The following is a 20,291-nucleotide window of genomic DNA, read 5'->3' on the forward strand; positions in this document are numbered from 1 at the left end:
TGCTGGAAACCTTCCTGCCTTTACCAGAGGGAGGGACCAAGCAGATGACGGACAATGTTTCTTTCTCTGGGGCAGAAGTGCAGGGCAGGATTTGGGGATGAGGATTCCTGATTTCTGTGCTTTGTCTACTAGCTGAAAGCCCTTTTCAGGCTAGGCCCAGGTAGCTGGGATGACATTGCACAGACCACTGCCATCTGCTCCAGGGCACTGATCTCAGAGCAGCCAGGCATGGCCATGCTGTCTGTCCCCTTGCACTGCCATAAGGACTGGCCTGGCCTGGGAACATCTGCAGGTCCCACCAGCTTCCTTCTTACCAAATCCTGCCTTCACACTCGTGTCCTGGCCAAATCTGTGACCATTTCCAGCCCTGCTCTGTTGTCAGCACCTTCCTCAGTGCCTAGAGGTCAGCCCTCCTCTCCTGCAGTGGGGACAGCCTGTGGCAGGCCTCTATCTCACTTCTCACACTCAGTGGGTCTCTATTTTGTTGAAAGCACTGATTCCAGTTTGGGCTCTGAAATTCTGCCCAAACTGCAAAATATTCTGTAATTTTTGTCTTAATAAACCAATAATTTTTCCTGCAACAGCAACTGTGTTGTTTATATTGCTGGTGCTTGTCTGCTTCATCACAAATGCAGTGTAAAACCCATTTAGAAATGGAAGATGGAGAGGAAGCCCATGAGCAGCAAGAGATGACCCTGGACAGGCCAGGAAACTGCCTGTGGGTCTCCAGGCACAGCCAACACAGCATCTCCTTCCATGGGCAACTCTAACAGGGGTCCAATAAGCAATCTTCAGTCAAAGTTCTGATAGTTAGAAGGTGTGTGGGGGAGGGGGGGGATGTCCCTGTTTTTTTTAGTATTATTTTATTTTCTTAAGCTGATAAAGTTATGGGAGTTGGTACACTGGAGGACACTAGTGAGCTGTCCTCCTCCCCTGCAGGGATCATTATTGGGATAGAATATCACACATCAAATGTGGAATCCCAAAGGCTGCTGTTGCAATTATCATCACAGTGATGTCAGCTGTGGTTCCAGGATTGTGAGAAGGCTGCTGTGCAGTAAGACAGCAGCTGACTTCATACAGCTCCCCCCTGCAGAGGCTGGTTTGCAAGGATATGCTGGGGCAGCCCAGGAGAAAATCCACTTTCTGCAGCTGCCTGTCCCCTCTTGAGACATGAGGTGCAGCTCTTGCGCTGGAATCACAACTGCACAATGGAGAGAGACAGAGTATGCTTAACAAAATGTAAAAAGTTACAAAACTATGAGACACCACAAGCTCTTTGGAGGGCCATATCAGGATGCAAAATTATCTCGATAAATTGAAAAACTGAGGCAGCGAATGGGATGCAAGTCCGAAACACAAGAGCAGGCACAGACATTGCACAAAGACAAGAGAGGAAATGACTGACAGGCAGCAATCTCTCCAGTGGGTATTCAGAGAGACAGAAAAGGTAATAATAATCAATAATATCCTGCTGTTGCAATCACAGCAAACATCATACTTGGATGCATAAACACAAATATTTCTCAAAAATTTTTCACTTGCTTCTCTTTCAGCAAATGAAATGAGACAGTGTCCTTCAACCCTGTTTGGAGATTTAAGTATAAAAGCAACAGCATCTACTCCAAGCTTGCATACTCTAAAGTGCAAAATGAGAAAATTTTTAATCAAAATAACTGAAATTACCAGAATAAATTACATATATCTCTGTATTGGATGCAATTTTCTTTTAAAGACAAGATTTGAAAAAAATGCCATCTAAAGAGGAGTGGATGGACCTTGGCATTCCAATGTGAAAGATTAAAGCACGAGCACCTAATGAGCAAGAGCAAAGGCTGAAATCATGGTGTACCCACTGAAGGAGAGTAGGTTAAAGGGGATAAAACTAGGGGAGCTTGACATAACAGTCCTCGTCTAAATAAATGGCAGCTGCTAAATTGCATTTGGGTAGATACAGATTACGTAACATCAAGCACTCCCTAAGATTTCTAAAGCCCTGACATAGGTTATCTGGGGAATCTGCAGAGGTTTTAGAAGATGGTGACTGGTTTTACTGGGTACTCCAGAAGCCCAAAGGAGGTAATGGATGTGGTGTAAGGCTGGGGCAGGTTACCTCTGGCTTGGTTTTTGTGAGTGGACTGAACTGGGGGTACAGGAAAAGCTGCACTGCTGCTTTCCCAACTGGAAACACACAAATGTTCCGGGCCCTGGGATGGAAAAGCCTGACTGCTCCTGTCTTCATCCTGTTCAGCCATTGTCCCCCTTGTGACTTTTAGGATTCACTAAAAATCTGCCTCTTCAAATGTGAAGAGGGAAAGGGAAGATGCTCTGCAGCATTCTCACCATCCTCTCTGTGTTGTGCTTGCGGCTTCTTTGCATGAGAAGGGAGCAGAGCCTGGTTCCCCTTGTAGCCACCCAAACCCAGCACAAGACCTGTTCACAAATCTCTCCTTGGTGCTGTCACCCCCCGAGGCTAGGAACTGGAAACACTCTTCCAAATAACCCCACACATGGCAGCCCAGCTCCCAACTTCCCTGAGCCACATGGGCCAGCACCTCATGCCAGGCCAGCCCTCCATGCCAGGCCAGCCAGCCTGCATCCCATATCCTGCATCCCACATCCCATATCCTGCATCCTGCATCATCCCACATCCTGCACCGTCTCACATCACAGGTCTTCCATGTCTGCTCTGCTTCTGAACTGGAGAGTGGGCCTGAGGCTGCAACAGGGGCTACTGTGCCCCAGGGCCAGAGTGAGCCAGATCTTTCCAGAATGTGATTCCTGAGAGCAATTCCCCCCAGTTGCCTTTCCCCTCCTGGGTATTAGAGACAAGGTAATAATAAAAAGACTTAGTCACGTGGGATGTACTGCTCACAGCATTAAGGACAGTCAAGGACCAGCTGCAGAGAGCTTACCTCATTCTTTAATCCTTCCCTACTTTCTGCAGAAAGGGTAATTGCAAAGATGATGGGCTGACCTTGGACTGTCTGAAGGATTCAGACCTTCAGGTAACTATTTTAACAAAAACTCACGGGAGGGGCTGTGTGAGGTGCAGCAAGGGTTAAGTCTTTGTTTCAGTTAAAACCAGCCTGGATTTCTCTCATTGCAGCTTGGTTTTTCAACAGCAGCAGGGCAAAGATGCCACCTACTCCCTCACAATTACTCCTTTCCCCACAGACTGTCTCCAGCACTGTGCAGCTGCATCCCTGTCACGTGAAAGGTGTCCGTCCATCTCAGTTTGGTGGTGGCACTTTTTCAGATGCTTCCAGGCATGTTGGAAGCAGCAGGACCAGCAGGGAGAGCAGCTGGCTTGCAGCACCGGGAATGCTGTCCCTGCACAGGACCCACGCTGCTCTCCAGGAAAATTCACTGTCAGACGGCACCAGCAATTTCCATCTAAACTCCGCTGGGATTTTACACTGGAAGCAGCCTGTAAATTAAGTAAATATTGCAACATATTTGTAAGACAGCTGTATTAAATGCTTCCAGATATACATTCATCCTTGAGACGTGTGGTCAGATGGGATCCAGGCAGCTTGCATTACTCTGCAGCACTTGCTGGGCTCTTGCCATGATTTTCTCATCTATCATGTGTTTGGAAGCTTGAAATGTTATTATTTTTTTTGGCATTACTGTTACATTTCATCTGTCATCACTGAGTGCTGCAGGAACACACAGGGACAGATGGGCCTGGACTCTTCCTCCTATCTGAACAAACACAGGCACAACCAGGGAAAGCAGCTGCTGCAAGATCACGCTCTGGGGCAAAGTACCCAATTGCCACCTAAATTTCACCTGCTCAGCAAACCAGTTCTTCTGCAATGAATTCCAACAGTGTGAGTTAAATCAGTGAGGAAGAGCCTCTCCTTCTTCTGCTTAGGTGTCTAAAGTAAGCAGAGAAATTCACAAGACCCAGAAAGAAAAAAAATTCCCAAATTTCACAGCCTGCTGTGTCCATGGTTGGGGTATGGGATGGAAATTTTTCAGTGTAAGTGGGTTGTTTTATGTTGGTGGCCTGACCTGTCGTGGCTCCACTGCCATCACGTGAACATCTGCAGCATTGAGCCAACCCTCCAGAGGCTCTCTGCAAACGTTTGACAACCTTCCAAGTGTCCTTTAACACCCAACTGCAGTTTCACCAGTCTCAAATGTCCCAAAGGTCAAGCCAAGCTTCTGCTCCCCCTGCCAGCGCCCCCAGACTGCTGTGGCTATCAGAAGACCCTTGTACCTGCTTTTTCATGCTGGGATCTTCTTCTGGATTCCTCCAGAGCTGTAGATTCTTCTGGTGCTAACAGATCGTTCTGGCCTTGTCCCAGGCCCTTATAATGACGTTCCGGTTTGGCCAAATTTAGAAATATATATCCTCTGAGAGAAGGCACAACCACCCCTCCCCCCACCAGGTTCGGGAAAAAAAATGAATTTTCCTCGAAGGAAAGTGAGGAAGATAAAACTATTTATTTAACAAACACACGGGAAAGGAAAATAATGTTAAATGGTAAAATCTTTCGCTGTAGAGGAAAAACCTGGGAAAGTGTTCGAGTCCTCCCTTTGGTCTCCTCGGAGCTGGGGCTTGGCCCAGGGCCAGGCCCTCTGTGCCCGGTGGAAAGTCCTCCCAATGTGCTCTGATGTTACAGCAATCAAGCAGTCCAGTAGAAAAGGGAGAAAATCCGAAATTCCAGAGAAGGAAAAGTTCAACTCTCAGCCTCTCTCCAGAGAACAAGAAACTGGAAAAACTGGCCAAAAGCTGACTGGAAAAGCTGCAAACCGGGTGCTTCCTCGCTCCCCCTGCCCCCAGCTGGGGAAAAAAACCCTGCTATCTTTATGTGACCTTGAACAAGTTTCAAACTGCTTTGAGAAAGTTTTGCTCAGTTTTTTCTTCCCCCTCTCAGGCTCAGTTCAGAGGCATAGAAAGGCCAATAATTAATTTCTGGGCATAGGCAGCGATATGGGATACACATCATAAGGTCACCCCAAGACAAATGATCAAACCAGTACTGTCCCTTTTCACTTTTCTCCGCTTGCAGCTCTGCAGCAACTTCACTTTTCCTTTTGAACTTTCATGATTTCTTTCCCTGCAAAACCCCCTGAGTTATCTTCCCCAGGCTGTGGGTGTTCATGGCCCCTCTTGCTGTGAAACCTCTGAAATACAGGAGAAAGGCTTTTCTCTCCCCTCCACCAGTGAAACACAGAATGCAGAGGCTGGAGGCTGGGTTAAGCACCCAGTTTTGCTGTCACCCAAGCTCAGATTCTTGCTCCAAATCCCCATAAATGTGCGTTTAACCACTCTGTCCCTTATGTTCCCTCTGTATTGGCTCAGCACTTGACATCTCACTTGACCTTCACGACAACCCATATGCTTTGGCTTCGTGCTCAACAGTTGTTATTGGTTATTTTATAACTATAAGGGAGCCAGTTTGGTAAAAATTGACCTTGTTCATGGTCAAACCAACTGTCCAGGGACTTTGTCACCACTGAGAATTTCTGGGTTGTTATAAAAGTTTCATCTGTGGCTGCACCAGAAACTCCATCCACTGGCCTGTCGCCTCCACTTGTGGGTTTGAGGGTATTTATGACTTATTTTTTACATCATTACTGAAAGGTGCCAGCCAAATCCAGATTGGTCAGTCTGGCAATGGGATAGGTGCCACAGCAAATTCCAGATGGCTCCATTGGCAATGAACAAAGGCTCAAACATCAGACCTCCCTGTTTTCCTTGTGCAGACCTTGCGAGAGATCCAACTACACAACATCATTAGATTTAGGAATTTGCTGCAGGTCTTCACGTGAGAGTTTGTCATGGCAAACTGGGTCCCTCATGCTCTGGCTACCACCAAAGCCCTCCCTAAGAAATGCCTAACCCGACAGATTGCAGCTTTCTGCCTCTTAAAGATCAACCTTTAACTCTCCCCTGAACTTTCACACAGATCCAGCTGGCTCAGTATAACAAGAAACACTAATTTTCATGAAGATGGCCAATTGTGTGAAAAGGTAATGCTGCTCAGTGTAATGCCTACCAGGGATGTTCTCCAAGGCAGTGACATTGAACATCAGATAAACAGTACGTTTTATCAACAAAATGACTCTACAGGCAGAAAAAGTGGGACATGGCATATTTTAGACTAAAAACTAAAGGGAAGTGGCCAAACATCAGAAGTCCTGGGTCTCATAGATGTGTTACATTGAAGAGAAGCACTCACAAAGTTCAGCAGCCCCTATGTTGTATCCTATCAGACTATCAACCTCCACAAATGATAACCCATTTATCCTCATAATATCCCAAGACACAAATGGGACATTACTTCAGCCCATCTGGGGATCCTCCTTTTCACAATATGCCTGGAAGTCACCCACACACATATGCTTCCAGTCCCAATTCTCCACCAGCTCCACATTGCCATTTCAGGTTTCTGGGCTTATGGGATGTGAGTCCAGGTAACCAGCAGGATCTGCACAGGGATTCCTAGGAGGGTCCTACCTGGGCCCTAACCAATCACTGCAATAGAGAGGTAAATGCAGTGATACAGAGCCTTTTTGGGAGAAGGTGAGATGCCATGTGGACAGAGGAAGGAGGGCTCACCAGCACTGTAGAGGGAACGTGACCTTCCATCACACCTCCCCATCATGTGCTCTCCACCTTGATGCCGCTCACTTCACTGCTCTGCAGCATTTCCTCTCCTTGTCTCATCTACTGGCCATGGTAATTCTTCTGGACTGCAGTTTTGTCTCCTGCCTTGTCTGTGGCAGGAGCCCTCGGGGAGCAGGGCCACATCCCTTGTGAGCTGCTGGAGTTATGTCCATTCTCTCGATTACAGCCCAGCAGTGCTGGGTGATGCTGCAGTCACCCAGAGCGCTGCTTTTACAGATGAAGGTGGCTGAATCCATGCAGCTCACTCATTGGGAAGAGGTGGCCTTTGTGTTCCTCACCTCATGCGGGCAGATGGATGGCTTCTATACCTGAACTGGCTGAGGAGAGCACAGAGCTCAACTGGAGCCCCAGCCTGCCTACATCTCACCTCCTTCCTCCTCTGTCTTTGTCCACCTGGGCATGGAGGACTGTGAGTGTGTGACAGCGCTGCTGGGACTTCAGAGAAAGCAGGAAAGATTCAGAGGCGGTCTGTTATCCAGGTTGCAGGGGCAGGCTGCAGAAAGCAGGTCAAAGGGCGAGTGGGAGCACAGGCTGCTGGCTGAGCTGACGCAGTGTTTGCCATGATGTTCCAGCAGCTATAAATTGCTGTCAGCTCCATTTCGCCAGACTCCGCTCCTGCAGAGGAGGAGGGAGAGGATTTTTACCTGCACTGAGCTCCCCACCTGGCTCAGGTGTGAGAGCAGCAGGTGAGAAACAGGCAGGAGAAGGCAGTGTCCCAGACCAGCATGGCATCTCTGCTGGACAACATAGCCAGACCTTCTGCCGTCATCCTGCAGCTGTCTGTGCTGCTTGGTGTAATCTTTGTGCTGCTGAAGGTGCTGCAGTTCTACCGGGAGAGGAAGAAACTCACCAAAGCTCTGGAGGCATTCCCTGGCCCCCCAAAACACTGGCTCTATGGCCACAATCACCTGGTAAGGAGTGAGCTGGGCTCAGCCAGGGTGGGTTTGTCCCAACTGTGCAAGGTATCAGCCAGGGTGAGAAGGACTGCATGGGGTGTGTGTGTCCCCTGCTCCTGTGTCTTCCTTCAGGAGAGGACCTCTGCAGAGGGAGTGCCAAGACTTCTGCAGGGCAAGAGGAAAGGGTGCTGGATATGAGGTGTACATCATTTAGCAAAAAAGAGTCGTGTTCTTTTCAATCATGTCCTCAAACACAGAGTTATGGGACTTCTGTGAAGTTCTTTGAGTATGAGCAACCATAAAACGTCTCTTTGTTACATGAAACCTTCTACCAGTAGGAGTGTCTTGCCCTATAGCCACTGAAGAAGACATGGCCACAAAAGCAGGGCATTTTAATGCAGCCATTTCCATCATTCTATGGTGAAGATGTTTTGCTTTCACACTGCATGCCCAGCTTGCACTGCTGAAACTAGGAACAGGGGTGTGACAGCCTTGGTCTGCCTGGCCTGTCCACCAGGCATCCTGGCATTGCCCATGCCAGCTGTAGACTCCCAAGTGCAACACGGAGCTGCTCCGAGCCTGGGCCGTCCTAAGGTGGCTCAGCTGCAGCCAGCCCAGAAGAGACTCTCAGTGGAGCTGTCTTGTGCTGCAGGCATTTGGTGGCTCAGGCAGCTTTTCCTCTTGTGCACAGTCCCCTTGCAATGCTCATCCTGTCCTCCACCTGCAGCACAAAAGCCCCTGTGTGGCGAGTCCACCCACTCTTCCTTCATTTCCCAAGAGAGAATGTCTTGCACATGCTTTTCATGAGAGTGCAAGTTTAACCTCTGCTCTCCCTTCCATGTCCCTCTTTTTTTTTGCCTTTATTAATCCCTGATTAATTCTCATTGCAGATATATTCTGAAAATTTTTTACATCAGATAGTGTCATGGGGAGAAGAATATCCCTATGCCTTTCCCAGATGGTTTGGACCAGTCTTGCCTTCTCTTGTTGTCCATCATCCTGAATATGCCAAAAGCATACTTGGCCGAACAGGTAAGTCTCTACATTTGGTTTTGAGAAGTCTTTGATGCTTTCCTACCAAGAAAATACTGGGAAACTTACCTGGAATCATCCCCTCTGCCAGCTTCCTTCACAGCTATTGCAATTCTTTTGCTCCTCTTCATGAACTCCCAGCCTGCCACAGGTTTTATGGAGCAGTTTATATTCTTGTGCAAAACAGTGACCAGGTTCCTGGGCACTGTTCCTTCCAGTTTCCTGTCAGTTCCCAGTTTGAGGGTCATTTGTCTTATTGTCTTCTATGGATTCTACCGCTGCAATATTTGTGCTTCCCAGTAAACCCAGTAAAAAGGGTGAGCTGGCATGGCAATGGCTCTCAGAAAGCATCTTAAGTCTTCTCCTCTGCTCCCTTCTGTGGAGCATGTGAATGTTAAATACGGGGCCATCCCCAGTAACTCCCATCCATTGTTCTCAGTTTTAAAATTTGCCGTGGCTGTTTCTTTTCCACACACATTTTTTTGTTCTTTCTCTGTTTTTTCAAGTCCACTGCCATCATAATTGTAGATGACCACTTTTAAACGCTACCTCTGGTGGTACAATATTTTATGTCTTGAAATGAGATTAATCCCATCTTGTGATTTAGAGGGTGAAATACGTTGCAAACTTATCCTGAATTTCCTCTTTTGTTGTGTTGAATTCATTATTCATATATTTCTGATACCTGCTCTGTTTTACAGATCCCAAGGCTAGTGTACCCTACAGATTCCTAATTCCTTGGATTGGTAAGTCAGAAGAAGAGTAAGGATGTCAGAGCTATGATCAGAGCCTGAAGGAGCTGATTGTCCCTTTGCTGTTTGTGCCTTCAGGGAAGGGGCTGCTGATCTTGGAAGGAAGCAAATGGTTCCAGCACCGGAAGATGCTCACCCCAGCTTTTCATTATGATGTTCTGAAATCTTATGTGACCCTGATGTCAGACTCCGTCAAAGTGATGCTGGTAAGAATCCCCACTCCTGCTACTTTTACCTTTCAGCTGTGAAACAGTGAAAATAATCAGATCTGTGAATGAGTGAGAGAAAGAGACTGCACGTAGATAATTTCTAGAGTTTCACTGAACTTTTGGAGTAGTTTGGAAGTTCTGAAATTTCTCCCTTCACCTTCAGTGTCCCTCTGGACTCTCCACTTATTCTTTCTTTTTTTGCCAATAAAATCAACCACTGCAAGAATATCCTTTCATACCTTGACGTGATACACATGGAAAAAGAAATGCACAGAAGAGTTAGACTAGATTAACGGAATATGTAATGAACTACGGCCTCTGCTTCCAGAAAAGAAAGCAATTAGCGCTGTGGATCTGGGAAGAGGGACAGGAAAACATGACCTGACCACAGATGGTAGTCTGTCTCTCCTTACCTCTGTCTCTCCCTCTAGGATAAATGGGACAAGCATATCAAGGAGAGGAAGTCAGTGGAGCTCTTTCAAGATGTCAGCTTGATGACACTAGACAGCATCATGAAATGTGCCTTCAGCTTTAATTCCAACTGTCAGACTCAGAGGTCAGTGCCTGAATTTCCAAACCCTGGCAAAGCAAGTGCTCCTGTTTCACCACTCATTTTGCTAACACCAGCTTTAACCTCGGCCTCCTTACAGCAACTCCCACTATTACATTAGAGCTGTTTATGACCTGAGCTGCCTCCTGAACAAAAGAATCCAGACTTTTTCTTTCAAGGATATCTTCTATGACCTGACTCGCAAAGGCCGTGAGTTTCAGGATGCCTGCAAGCTGGCCCATACCCACACAGGTATTCCCGCCCCTTTCTCCCCAGTCCTGTCCCCCAGCTGAACCTCTCCCCCACTTGTCTCTGGAGTGGCTCAGAGCAGGGTTGCAGCATGGGTTGTCCAGAGGGTTACACATTAAACAAGAGCCCAAGCTGATGACCGAGCAGGTCAGATACATGAGGGTACTCTGAAGAGGCAGGATGCACCGAACTGATCTCTCTTCTGTGCAGATCAGGTAATACAAGAAAGAAAGATGTTGCTCTCCAATGAGAGGGAACTTGAAAAGATCCAGAAGAAGAGACACCTGGATTTTCTGGACATTCTGCTTTGTAGCAAGGTGAATGTTTTAAATCATTGTACCAAATGCCAAAGAACAGAACCGTGTGGCACCGAGGGTGCATCAGCACAAGAAAGGAAGCACAAGAGACACCAAATCCTTCAAACCCTTTGGGTATAAAAATAAAAGGCCTGTGTGCTTAGGCATTATATCCTCTTCATTAGGATGCAAATGGAGTTGGATTGTCCGATGAGGACCTGCGTGCTGAGGTGGACACCTTCATGTTTGAGGGTCACGATACCACGGCCAGTGGGATCTCCTGGCTCTTCTACTGCATGTCATTGCACCCTGAGCACCAGCAACGGTGCAGGGAGGAGATCCAGGGAATCCTGGGAGATCGAGATACCATTGAGTGGTGAGCTAGGAGTGCTTATTCTGTTATCTTGAACTCTTTTTCTTACCCTTTAAGGCTTTTGACATGGTCTCCTACAACATCCTTCTCTCTAAATTGGAGAGATATGGGTGGACTGTTCAGAGGTTGAGGAATTGTTTGGAAGGTGGCATCCAGCAGGCAGTGGTCAATGTCTCAATGTCCAGATCAGTGACAAGTGGTATCCCTCAGGGGTCCATACTGGGGCCAGTACTGTTTATTATCTTCATCAGTGACATAGACAAAGGGATTGAGTGCACCCTCAGCAAGTCTGCTTTCAGGGAGGACCTTGGGAAGATGACCTACACCACGATGTGCATCAAGGAGAGCTTGCGCCTGTTCCCACCAGTTCCTGGTGTGTCCCGACAGCTCTCCAAACCCGTCACATTTCCTGATGGACGCAGCTTGCCAGCAGGTCTGTTGAGTTTGTTCATCCTTCTTGCGGCTGTCCGTGACAAGCGAGGCTTCCTTGCTGTGTGTGGAGAGGCTGAAGGGTCTTCCAGACTCCCTTCTTTCTCCCAAGGGCTGTATGGAGCTACCACAGCTTTGCCACCACAGCGAGCCCATAAAGGGTGGCCAGACAGAGTCCAATGACATGCTCCAGGGAGATGGGGTGTTCACAGAGCTCAGAGGGGACTTGTGGAGTGTAGTTCCTGGCCAAATCAAAGTGATACACTGATGAGAGAAAGGGGCCTAGCTCTAAGGCCATTCTTTTTTCCATATGAGGTTTCCAGGAGATCCCTGCCAGATCTCCTGCAACAGCCGCTGCAGAGCTCAGGGAGGGAGAGAATCCCAAAAACACCTCTCCTGCCTCTTCACTCTGAGGTGTCATCAGCTTTTTCTCCCTTTTCTTTCACAGGCTGCCAGATTGGACTGAACATATTTGCTATTCACAGGAACCGGGATGTCTGGGAGGACCCCGAGGTATTTCACCTTTATAAGAGGAAAGGGAAGATGATCTCTGAGCCCAGACATCCATTCCCCTTGGACCAGGCAGCCTGTGCCTCCCTGCTATGTTTTTTTTTCCCTTGTCATTCCAACAGTCCACATCCAAATGCAAAGTTCAGTTGAGTTACCAAACACCCCAAAGGCTTTGAATATGACAAAGTGCTGGGAATGGGTGTTCAATAGTCTCTTTGTGCATGGTGACACAGAGATATCCAGACTGCTTTCAGCTGCCCACTTAGAATGGTTTGAGAAGTCCCCAAGCCCTTCAGGCAGGGTGTGATTTGAAGATGATATTTTAGAGGCTTCAAGAAATACCTGGAAAGTTTGAGGCAGGGTGCATAGCTGTCTCTCTGTCTGGAGAACAAGGATCAGGCATCTCTGGAACAGAGGGATCCTGACTTGGTCATTACTGCCATGGATAAGGAAACACCTGCAGGCATCTTGGGCATTGTGGTGGGTGACCTGGATATCTCCAAGGGGAAGATCCACTCGGTGGCTTTGTAGAGAGATGACTGTCATCTGCAGCTCTCCCAGGAAGAGCAGAGGCCATGTCCAGCCCTAACTTGGGGACCAGGGAAGACCTTGGTGCTGCTCAGATCAGACCAAACAGAACAAATGGTCTTTGTTTCCCCCACAGGTTTATGATCCCCTGAGGTTTTCTCCAGAGAACTCAACACAGAGGCACTCCCATGCTTTCCTGCCTTTCTCTGCTGGATCCAGGTGGGAGATCCTTCAGCCCTCTCCTTCCTATCAGGCTGCCTTGCATGTGAGACCTAGCTCAGAGTCAAGCCCCTGAAGCTAATCCTCCCTCAGTCTCCACAAGCAAAGTTGGCCTGGCCAACTCAAGCAGGCTTTCTGTAACAGGATTTCCTATTACAGCATCTCCTGTAATGGGATTCCCATGCTCTTGTCAGCTCCAGAGCACTTCCCACACCCCAAGCTCTGTGGTCACAGTAGGATTTCACACATTTTTTGTGTGGCTTTGTGGAGATGTTTACATTTTCTCTTGCCTGCAGTGGGAACACAGCTCCCTTGTTTAGGGGTGAATCCGAGTGCGCCTCCAAGCCAAGCTGGGCCCACCTCTCTGTGGTTCCAATGCTGTATCGATAGACAGATGCAGGATACTGAGGTCTCAGTAACTTGCAAGAGGATCACCACACAGAGCCAGAAATAACCTTTTAGAGGTGTCTGGATCCTGGCTGCACTTCTTAGTGAAATAAGCCCCTGTTCTCTCAATCTTGTATCTTTTTCCAATGCCTATTAATAAGAAAAATAGCAATTCCCCACCACAGAATTGAGTTCATCAGGGGCTTACTAGATAAGCTGTGGTGTCATCCTCGCAGCAGCTGGAAGTCCCCCAGCTCACACATGGGGTGAGTCCAGCTTGGGGGTGGGTCAGGGACGAAGGCAGCAATCGGAGCATTTGTCACCCCCTCCCCAGGAACTGCATCGGGCAGCAGTTTGCCATGAATGAGATGAAGGTGGCGCTGGCCTTGACCCTCCTCCACTTCGAGCTCCGCCCAGACCCATCCAAGCTTCCCATAATGGTACCACAGATCATCCTCAGGTCCAGCAATGGGATACACCTGCTTTTGAAGAAGATTTTCTGATCCTGTGGGGTACCATGGCAGGGGGGCAAGAGCTCTCCCAGGGGAGACCCTCCACCCAGAGGTTTAAGAGGGGAGTACCAAACAGACCCAGTGTGGCCACATTGGACCTCTCCCATATTAACCCTTGTCCTGCCGCTGTCCAGAGGGGCTCTTTGCAAACACCAAACCCAGCAGGTGCAGGTCCCCTCCTTGCAGGGGGAGCAGCACTGCTAAGGGTGTTCCACAGCATGGCTGTGGCTCATCCTTCACCTCCACGGGTGTCCTCCATATCCTGCTCATCTCCTCACCTCCAACCTGCCCTCATATGCTCCCTGACAGGACTCCTGTCACCCATCTGTGGATTTGTCCCATTGTCAGTTCCCTGCTTGGGCTTGGCAGTGAACAACGCCCGGCATGGTTTGCACGGGTGCCTAAAGCCTGGGCGCTGCCCCAGCACAGTCCCTGCCCTGCCTCCAGCCCGGGTGTGCCAGGGCAGGAGGGCTCCTCCCGGCAGCCTCACTGCAACCCCACACAACACCCTCCAAAAGATTCCTGCTCTGGGGCTGGCACTGTGCCCACCATTATGGAGATGAATGCCTGTGGTTGTTTTCTGCCCCAGCTCTGAAATTCCTTGGGCTGAGGGTAGTCAGGAGCCAGCGCAGAAACCTGTCACCAGCTAACCTGGAGGAAGCACTTGGCACACTGGAAACAGCATGTGATCAGCCTTGTTCTCCTCTCTGAAATGAGAATAAAGCCTTGTGGGGATGATCTCCAAGCATGGCTTTGGCTTCCTTTGTATTTGGGGGTGCAGCAGGCCAGAGGCAAGGCTGTGCCCGAGGGTGCAGCCCTGTCAGTGTTTTGTCAAGCCACAAGCACTGTTTGCACGCACCCTGTTGAGCTTAAGGAGCCTGTTTCCACACATCCCACCCATCCATCACCTCACCTTTGACTCCAGGAGTTCCCATGGTAAGGAAACAACTGAAATGATATGTGGTCAAACAAAGCAAAACAGAAATACACACTGCACACACAAGAGTGCTGGTGGTAAGAACAACATCAGCTTGCAAAATAAAACTGGAGGAAACATGAGTCTGCCTCCAACCCTGTCCTGCAGAGGCTGAGAGGTGACAGCTCAGTTCATGAATGGCCTGCCCAAGGGGTGCAGGTGAGCACTGGCCCTGGGATTGGGCTTGTTCTGGGGGCACAGGGAGCCTTTCCCCAGCACCAGTCAAGGTGGACCATCTGGATGAGCTGCAAGTCCGGAGTGTGAAATGGATCACTAGGTGGCAGTGGGAGACCCAGAAAAAGCCCTCCTTGGTCCCTGGCAAAACCCCCTGGGCTGGGCAGGCAGCACGGCCCGGCCCAGCAAGGCAGCTGATGTACCCTATCCCTGGGGACATCCCTGTGCCCACCCTCAGCTGAGCAGCCACTGCTCTGTCACAGTCCTTGGCGTGTCGATGGCATTACCCACAGCCCGGGGGAAGTTTGTCACTGCGAGTGCCTGGGCACCCAGCGGGCATCAGGGGAAACTAAGGCATGAAGGCCTGCATATGTGCCATGCCACAGTGACAGACTGTGCAGCTTTCACCCACAGCAATGGCATCACCAGAATCACTGCAGGCACCAACATATCCAAACCATGTCTGTCTGTCTGTCTCTCTGGGCAGCTCTCTGCTGATGGTCAGATCAGGACAGCCAATCTGACCATCTCCCCATCTGACTGAACCCCTGCAGCCCTCCTGCTCCCCATCTCTGCTGCCTGCTGTATCCTCAGTTGGAGAAACAAAACTCTCCTCAGGCTGGATCCAGACCTTTGTTTTGGCTTCTGGATACCAAAAGGGACAGGGATGCTGAGATTAACCAGCAAGGTGCAGCTTGTGTTTATTTTGCAAGGCAGCTGGAGACCAAGTTCCTCTTCTCCCAGCCCTCCCCTTCCCATCCACAGAAGGAGACTGGATGCAGGTCGTGTAGATGCCAGTGCCACCACCCTGGCACTGCTGTTGGGCTCAGGACTGAAAGGTCAGGCTCCTGCTGTCCTCCTCCCCAGCTCCAGCACAGTGAGGCCTTCAGAGGGCAGTAGTTTGGTAACACCTTTTCATTACCGAAAAATCCTATTTGTCAGACACTTCAGCCACTCATGTGGGAACAGACAAACCACCTTGAAGCTCTGCCCATCTACTCTCCAGCAGGTGGTCCAAGAAACGAGCTTTGGGTGCGCTTGGCCACAAAGACCCATCCCAGTCTCCTTGGTGGTGGGCTGTGAAGGAAACCAGGTGCCACTTAAAGGTGTGACCACAGCATCTTCTGGTTTGGGAATGGGAGGGATAGGACCCCCAGCTGCTGCCCACCCCATGGCCTGTATGGTGCCCTGTGTTTTGGGGCCATCACCCTATTCACTGCTATGACCAGTGCTGCCCATTTGGTTTCCAAGAGTCCTTCTGATTGCTAGATTGTTATGAATGGCCAAACCTCAACCACTTCCAGTGGAGACTTTCTCCAGGGAAACTGCTCTTGGAAATCTGCTTGGGAAAGAGAGGAGAAGCTGCTGCCATTTCTGATGCAAAAAACGGATTGTTATTCCAGGCAGCTCTGACAGTAATTGAGGTACCCTGAGCCAAACACTAAAATCTCTTCCTGTTAAGAATCACGCTTAAACCAGGTTTGCAGTTTGAAGGGCCAAAGCTTTTGAGGAAAGATCTCCCGATGCACCGTGGAGCCCCAATGCAGCAGCAACCAGCAGAAAATTCTTCCAGTTTTCAGCTCAGCCAGGTCAAACTGAGCAGCACAAACATCCCCCCACCTTCAAACGGTGGCAGTTTCTGGACAGCAGCCTGTACAAGATAACCTCCTCTGCCAAGCCACCACCAAACGGCCGGGAGGGCAGCAAAGGAGCTGCGCGAGGAGCCGGGCAGCAGCCAGCGACACAGATCTAATCACCCACACATTTGCCCCAAATGTCTCCCTGCCAGGCAGTGACATTTCTGTGCTGTCTCAGCTCGCTCCTCCATCACCATGGCTACAGCAGCCGCCAATCCACGGGCGAGTCCTTCCTGAGTACCAGCAAACCCTCTGGGAGATGCTACGAGAGCCAGCCCCTTTGGCAGGGAGACACTTTGGGGACCCCGGGACAACACACAGCACCAAAAATTCCCCTTTTTCTTCTTTCCCCACTCCTTTTTATTTTCTCTTTTTTTTCCTTTTATTTTTTTTTTCTTTTTGAAGCGCAAACAATGGAGCTAAAAGGTTGGGTATCAGGCCGATAATCATGAATGACGTGTCGTTATTACACACCACACATTCATTATCTCCCACTCCAGCCATGTCACAGGCGGCTGGAGGAGGGCAGATAACGGGGTGCCTTCATGCAGATGGCTTATTATCAGGATGTTCCAGGAGGGGCTTTAAGACAGTTAGTGATGCTGTTTGCCAGTTAAAGATTAGAGACCCCAGAGAATAATTAACAATCCCAAAACCCAGTTTTTCTGCTGGATTCTTCAGCTTTCTCCCTCCTCCCCCACCCTCTTTAATCTATTCACTCTAGCAGGTGTAATAAAGTGATAAGGACAGGCTCCGGGGATGTTTGTTTGGCTACTACGGGTGTATAAACCAACAATGGATGGTATTTTACTCCTGGCTTTCAGTGGCTTGAATCAAGACCAAAAACTTTGCAGCCCCCTTGCCCACACACAGCCACCCCTCCAAGTGGTGCTCCTGGCTTCTACTTGGGAGGCTGGGCTTCTTCCCCACCCAAAGGGCCACAATGGTGGGACAGGCTCCTTTTTTTCCTCTGGAGGTCCAAATCACACCTTTTGGGTGTCAAGGTGCCCAGTGCCAGGCTACAAACCCCAGGCTACACTGCTCAGGTGCAGGGATAGAGCTGGTGCTGCTTCCAGCAGCAGTTTACCTGAATACAGCAAGTCTTTAATTAAACTACCTTGGATAATTTATATGGTAAGTGTCCACCTGCCCAAACTGCTCCAGGGTTGCAGTTACAGCTGGAACAGAAACACCCCAAACCCTCATAGCTAAAGAGCCTCAGGAGAGATCGGGGGAACATCAGAGTAAAGGTGGCTTTCAACAAGATACCCCATTATATGGGGGTCCAAAAGATGGGTTCCAAAGAAAAGCTGTGATACACCTTGTAACAAGGTGGAAATGCAAAAAACCCCACCCTGAATATCTTCTGCTCAAAAGAAAACTATCCTTTCTGCAGCAGAGCCCAACCCTGGACATCTTCCTGAAGCCCAAAGCTTCAGAGATAATGGCATTATGGAGTGGGGAGGTAGGATGGAGCCCCCATGGTGTCCTTCCCCTTCACTGGTGGGCATGGGGAGGCTTGTGAAGGACAGCTTCGTCCCCCTGTGCTGTGTGGAGAGAGGCGTTGGGGACGATTTAGCCCCCAGGCAAGGTGGCTTAGGACCCTTCAGAGAGGTCAACAAGGCTGTGGGAGGTGCCCCTCACCTGGAGGCTCTCAGGTAGAGCCCTGACTCTGGAGGACATTCCCCAGCTCACAGGGGCGGTGTGGAAGGCACGAGCAGTGGCACGCCAGAAGTTGTCTTCCCAATCACGCTCATCCTGCCAGGGAGGGATGAGACATTAAAGCATTGTGCTTTAAAGAGCATCCCAACCCTATCAGCAAGAGATGAGATATCCTAATTATGGCAGTACAGGCGAGGATCTGGGCCGTATCAGCCAGTACAGAAAGGTAAACAAGAAATATAACAATGGACCCTTAACACTCATTAGCTGTGTCAGATAATACCTCACTTTTCTCCCTTTGGGGCTTAAAATCTAATTAAGATTTTCCAACAATAAATTTCATTTATACTCGCTCCCTTTTGTTCTTTTTAGGATCACACCGAGAAGAGTCTGCGAGCAGCTGCGCAGCTCGTGGGAAGGCAGCTTCAGTCAGCCTCGGCTTGTGCTTCACAGGCAAGGGAAACTGAGGCAGGACAGCACCCTGGACAGTGCAGAGGTGAGATCCTGCTGGGACATAGCGCTGGCTCCTGCGTAAGGTGCTTTCCCCAGGGAAGTGAACTCCAAAGGGGCACTGGTGGTGATAAGACCAAGCACGGAAGCTCCTGGGCAAGCCCAGCAGTAAAGCCTCATCCTTGTCCTTGCTCAGACCCACAGCCATGGCAGGGCTCCGTGGGGAAAGGGACACTGAGACCCACTGAGCCCTCAGCACAGCTCCACTCCAAACCCAAATGAAGGCATTGCAGGGTGAACAGCTCGGACATCTGTCACACATTCACCCTGCGCACAGGGCAGGGAATAAACTCCTGTTGTTACGCATTATAAGGGTGTCTTTGCTAACTTCTTTTGCAACTGAGAGGTAAAAAATTAATGGGTTCCCTTCTTCTTGCCACACCCCCAGCTCAGGTGCTGACACAGCAGGAACAGGCAATGACTAACACTTAAACCTTGCTGAGTGCAGCAGCACTGCTGAACTTTGGGGAGCTTGTTTTTCCAAACCCATGTGACGTTTGGCACCTGCCAGAGGGAAGTCGGGGAGCAGCCTCCATCAGGGGCATGGGTGCAGTGGTCCAGGACCCAGCCTGGGGCTGGCTCAGCCTCCAGCTGCCCAAGGGAGGGTGGTAGATGGAAACAGCTCTGATGTGATGCTGGGGATGCAGCCATCCTGCCTCCACAGCCGAGGGCTTGACCCCTCTAACCCTTCTGCCTGTTTTCTTCTACTCCCATGCAATTTCTCAACGGCAGCTGTGATTTCTCAATGCCAAGTCTTTGAAGGCATTTTTGAAATACTATCCTACCTCAGGCTCTAGGGAAAATGTCTTTCGAGGTGGGTCTATTACTGGAAGGCTTCTGTCTGACTTTTTGGGTCACCACCTACTAGGGACATCAGCAGCTTCACCTGTGGGAAGTGCACAGCAGAACCCTAAAAACACCCTGCTCCCCTTAAAACCAGGGAAAACCTGCCAAAAATGCCCCTCTTATAAACCTCCCATCCCAGCGCTGCTCCAGGTGGGCTGCCCTTGACTGCAGAGTCCCTTAATCCTTTCCTCACTGGTCAGGAAGAGGACCCTGTGTGCCACAGAAGTAATTCATGTTCCAGGAATGGTCAGGGCATCAGAGGTCTCTCACTTCAATCTGCAGATGCCGCAGCTTAGAAACACTCATTGATCCCGTGGTGACCCTGGCGCTGTCCCCACCACAGCAAAAGACAGACCTTGGTTAATGAACAGCCTGGCAGGAGCAGGTTGCACTATGGCCAGCTGTCCCAGGACAGCCAGCACTGCCCGGAGCAGCCCCCGGCCACTTCCGGGCAGCATTGATAAGCGACTGCCATTCCCAGCCTCCAGCCCTGGAAATGGCCCCCAGTTGGCTGTAGGGCTGCACGTTGTGGTCAGTGGGATTCAGGGAGTGCTGCCTTTCACCCATTAAGCAGGGCTGGGAAGTGCTGGATTGTTTCTGTGGCTCAGTAACCCCACCTGGCACATGGAGGGGAATGATGCTCTCACCTCCCTATACATCCCTTTGAGGCTCTGGGGTGGTCCAAATGCTGAGCATTCCCTGATATCCTTCATTCTCCCAACTGCCTGAAGGCTGGGAGAGCTGTGAGATGCCAGAAAGTCCTTTGGCTGATTAGCAGAACGACCCTCTTTGCTGTCATAGGCAACAATTCTCTTTATTGCTCACCGGGAAGATATGTACAGAGGGGGAGGTTTGTTCTGACATTAAAATGCACGGTGTAGGTCATAAAAAGGAGGGT

At 49.7% G+C, this 20,291-nt stretch overlaps 1 protein-coding gene across 1 annotated transcript; it reads left to right on the forward strand.

Annotated features, from left to right (window-relative positions):
- Positions 1 to 7,371: 7,371 nt before the first annotated feature.
- Positions 7,372 to 13,579, forward strand: LOC309575961 (cytochrome P450 4B1-like; the record flags this gene model as incomplete). Its single annotated transcript, XM_082286859.1, has 12 exons — positions 7,372 to 7,557; positions 8,433 to 8,574; positions 9,276 to 9,320; positions 9,405 to 9,532; positions 9,967 to 10,091; positions 10,186 to 10,337; positions 10,545 to 10,651; positions 10,816 to 11,006; positions 11,303 to 11,436; positions 11,881 to 11,945; positions 12,607 to 12,689; positions 13,411 to 13,579. The coding sequence occupies 12 exons, from the start codon at positions 7,372 to 7,374 to the stop codon at positions 13,577 to 13,579; spliced, it is 1,527 nt and encodes a 508-aa protein (XP_082142985.1).
- Positions 13,580 to 20,291: the final 6,712 nt, after the last annotated feature.

This window comes from Coloeus monedula (assembly GCF_965178545.1).
Source record: "Coloeus monedula genome assembly, chromosome: 9".
NCBI lineage: Eukaryota > Metazoa > Chordata > Aves > Passeriformes > Corvidae > Coloeus > Coloeus monedula.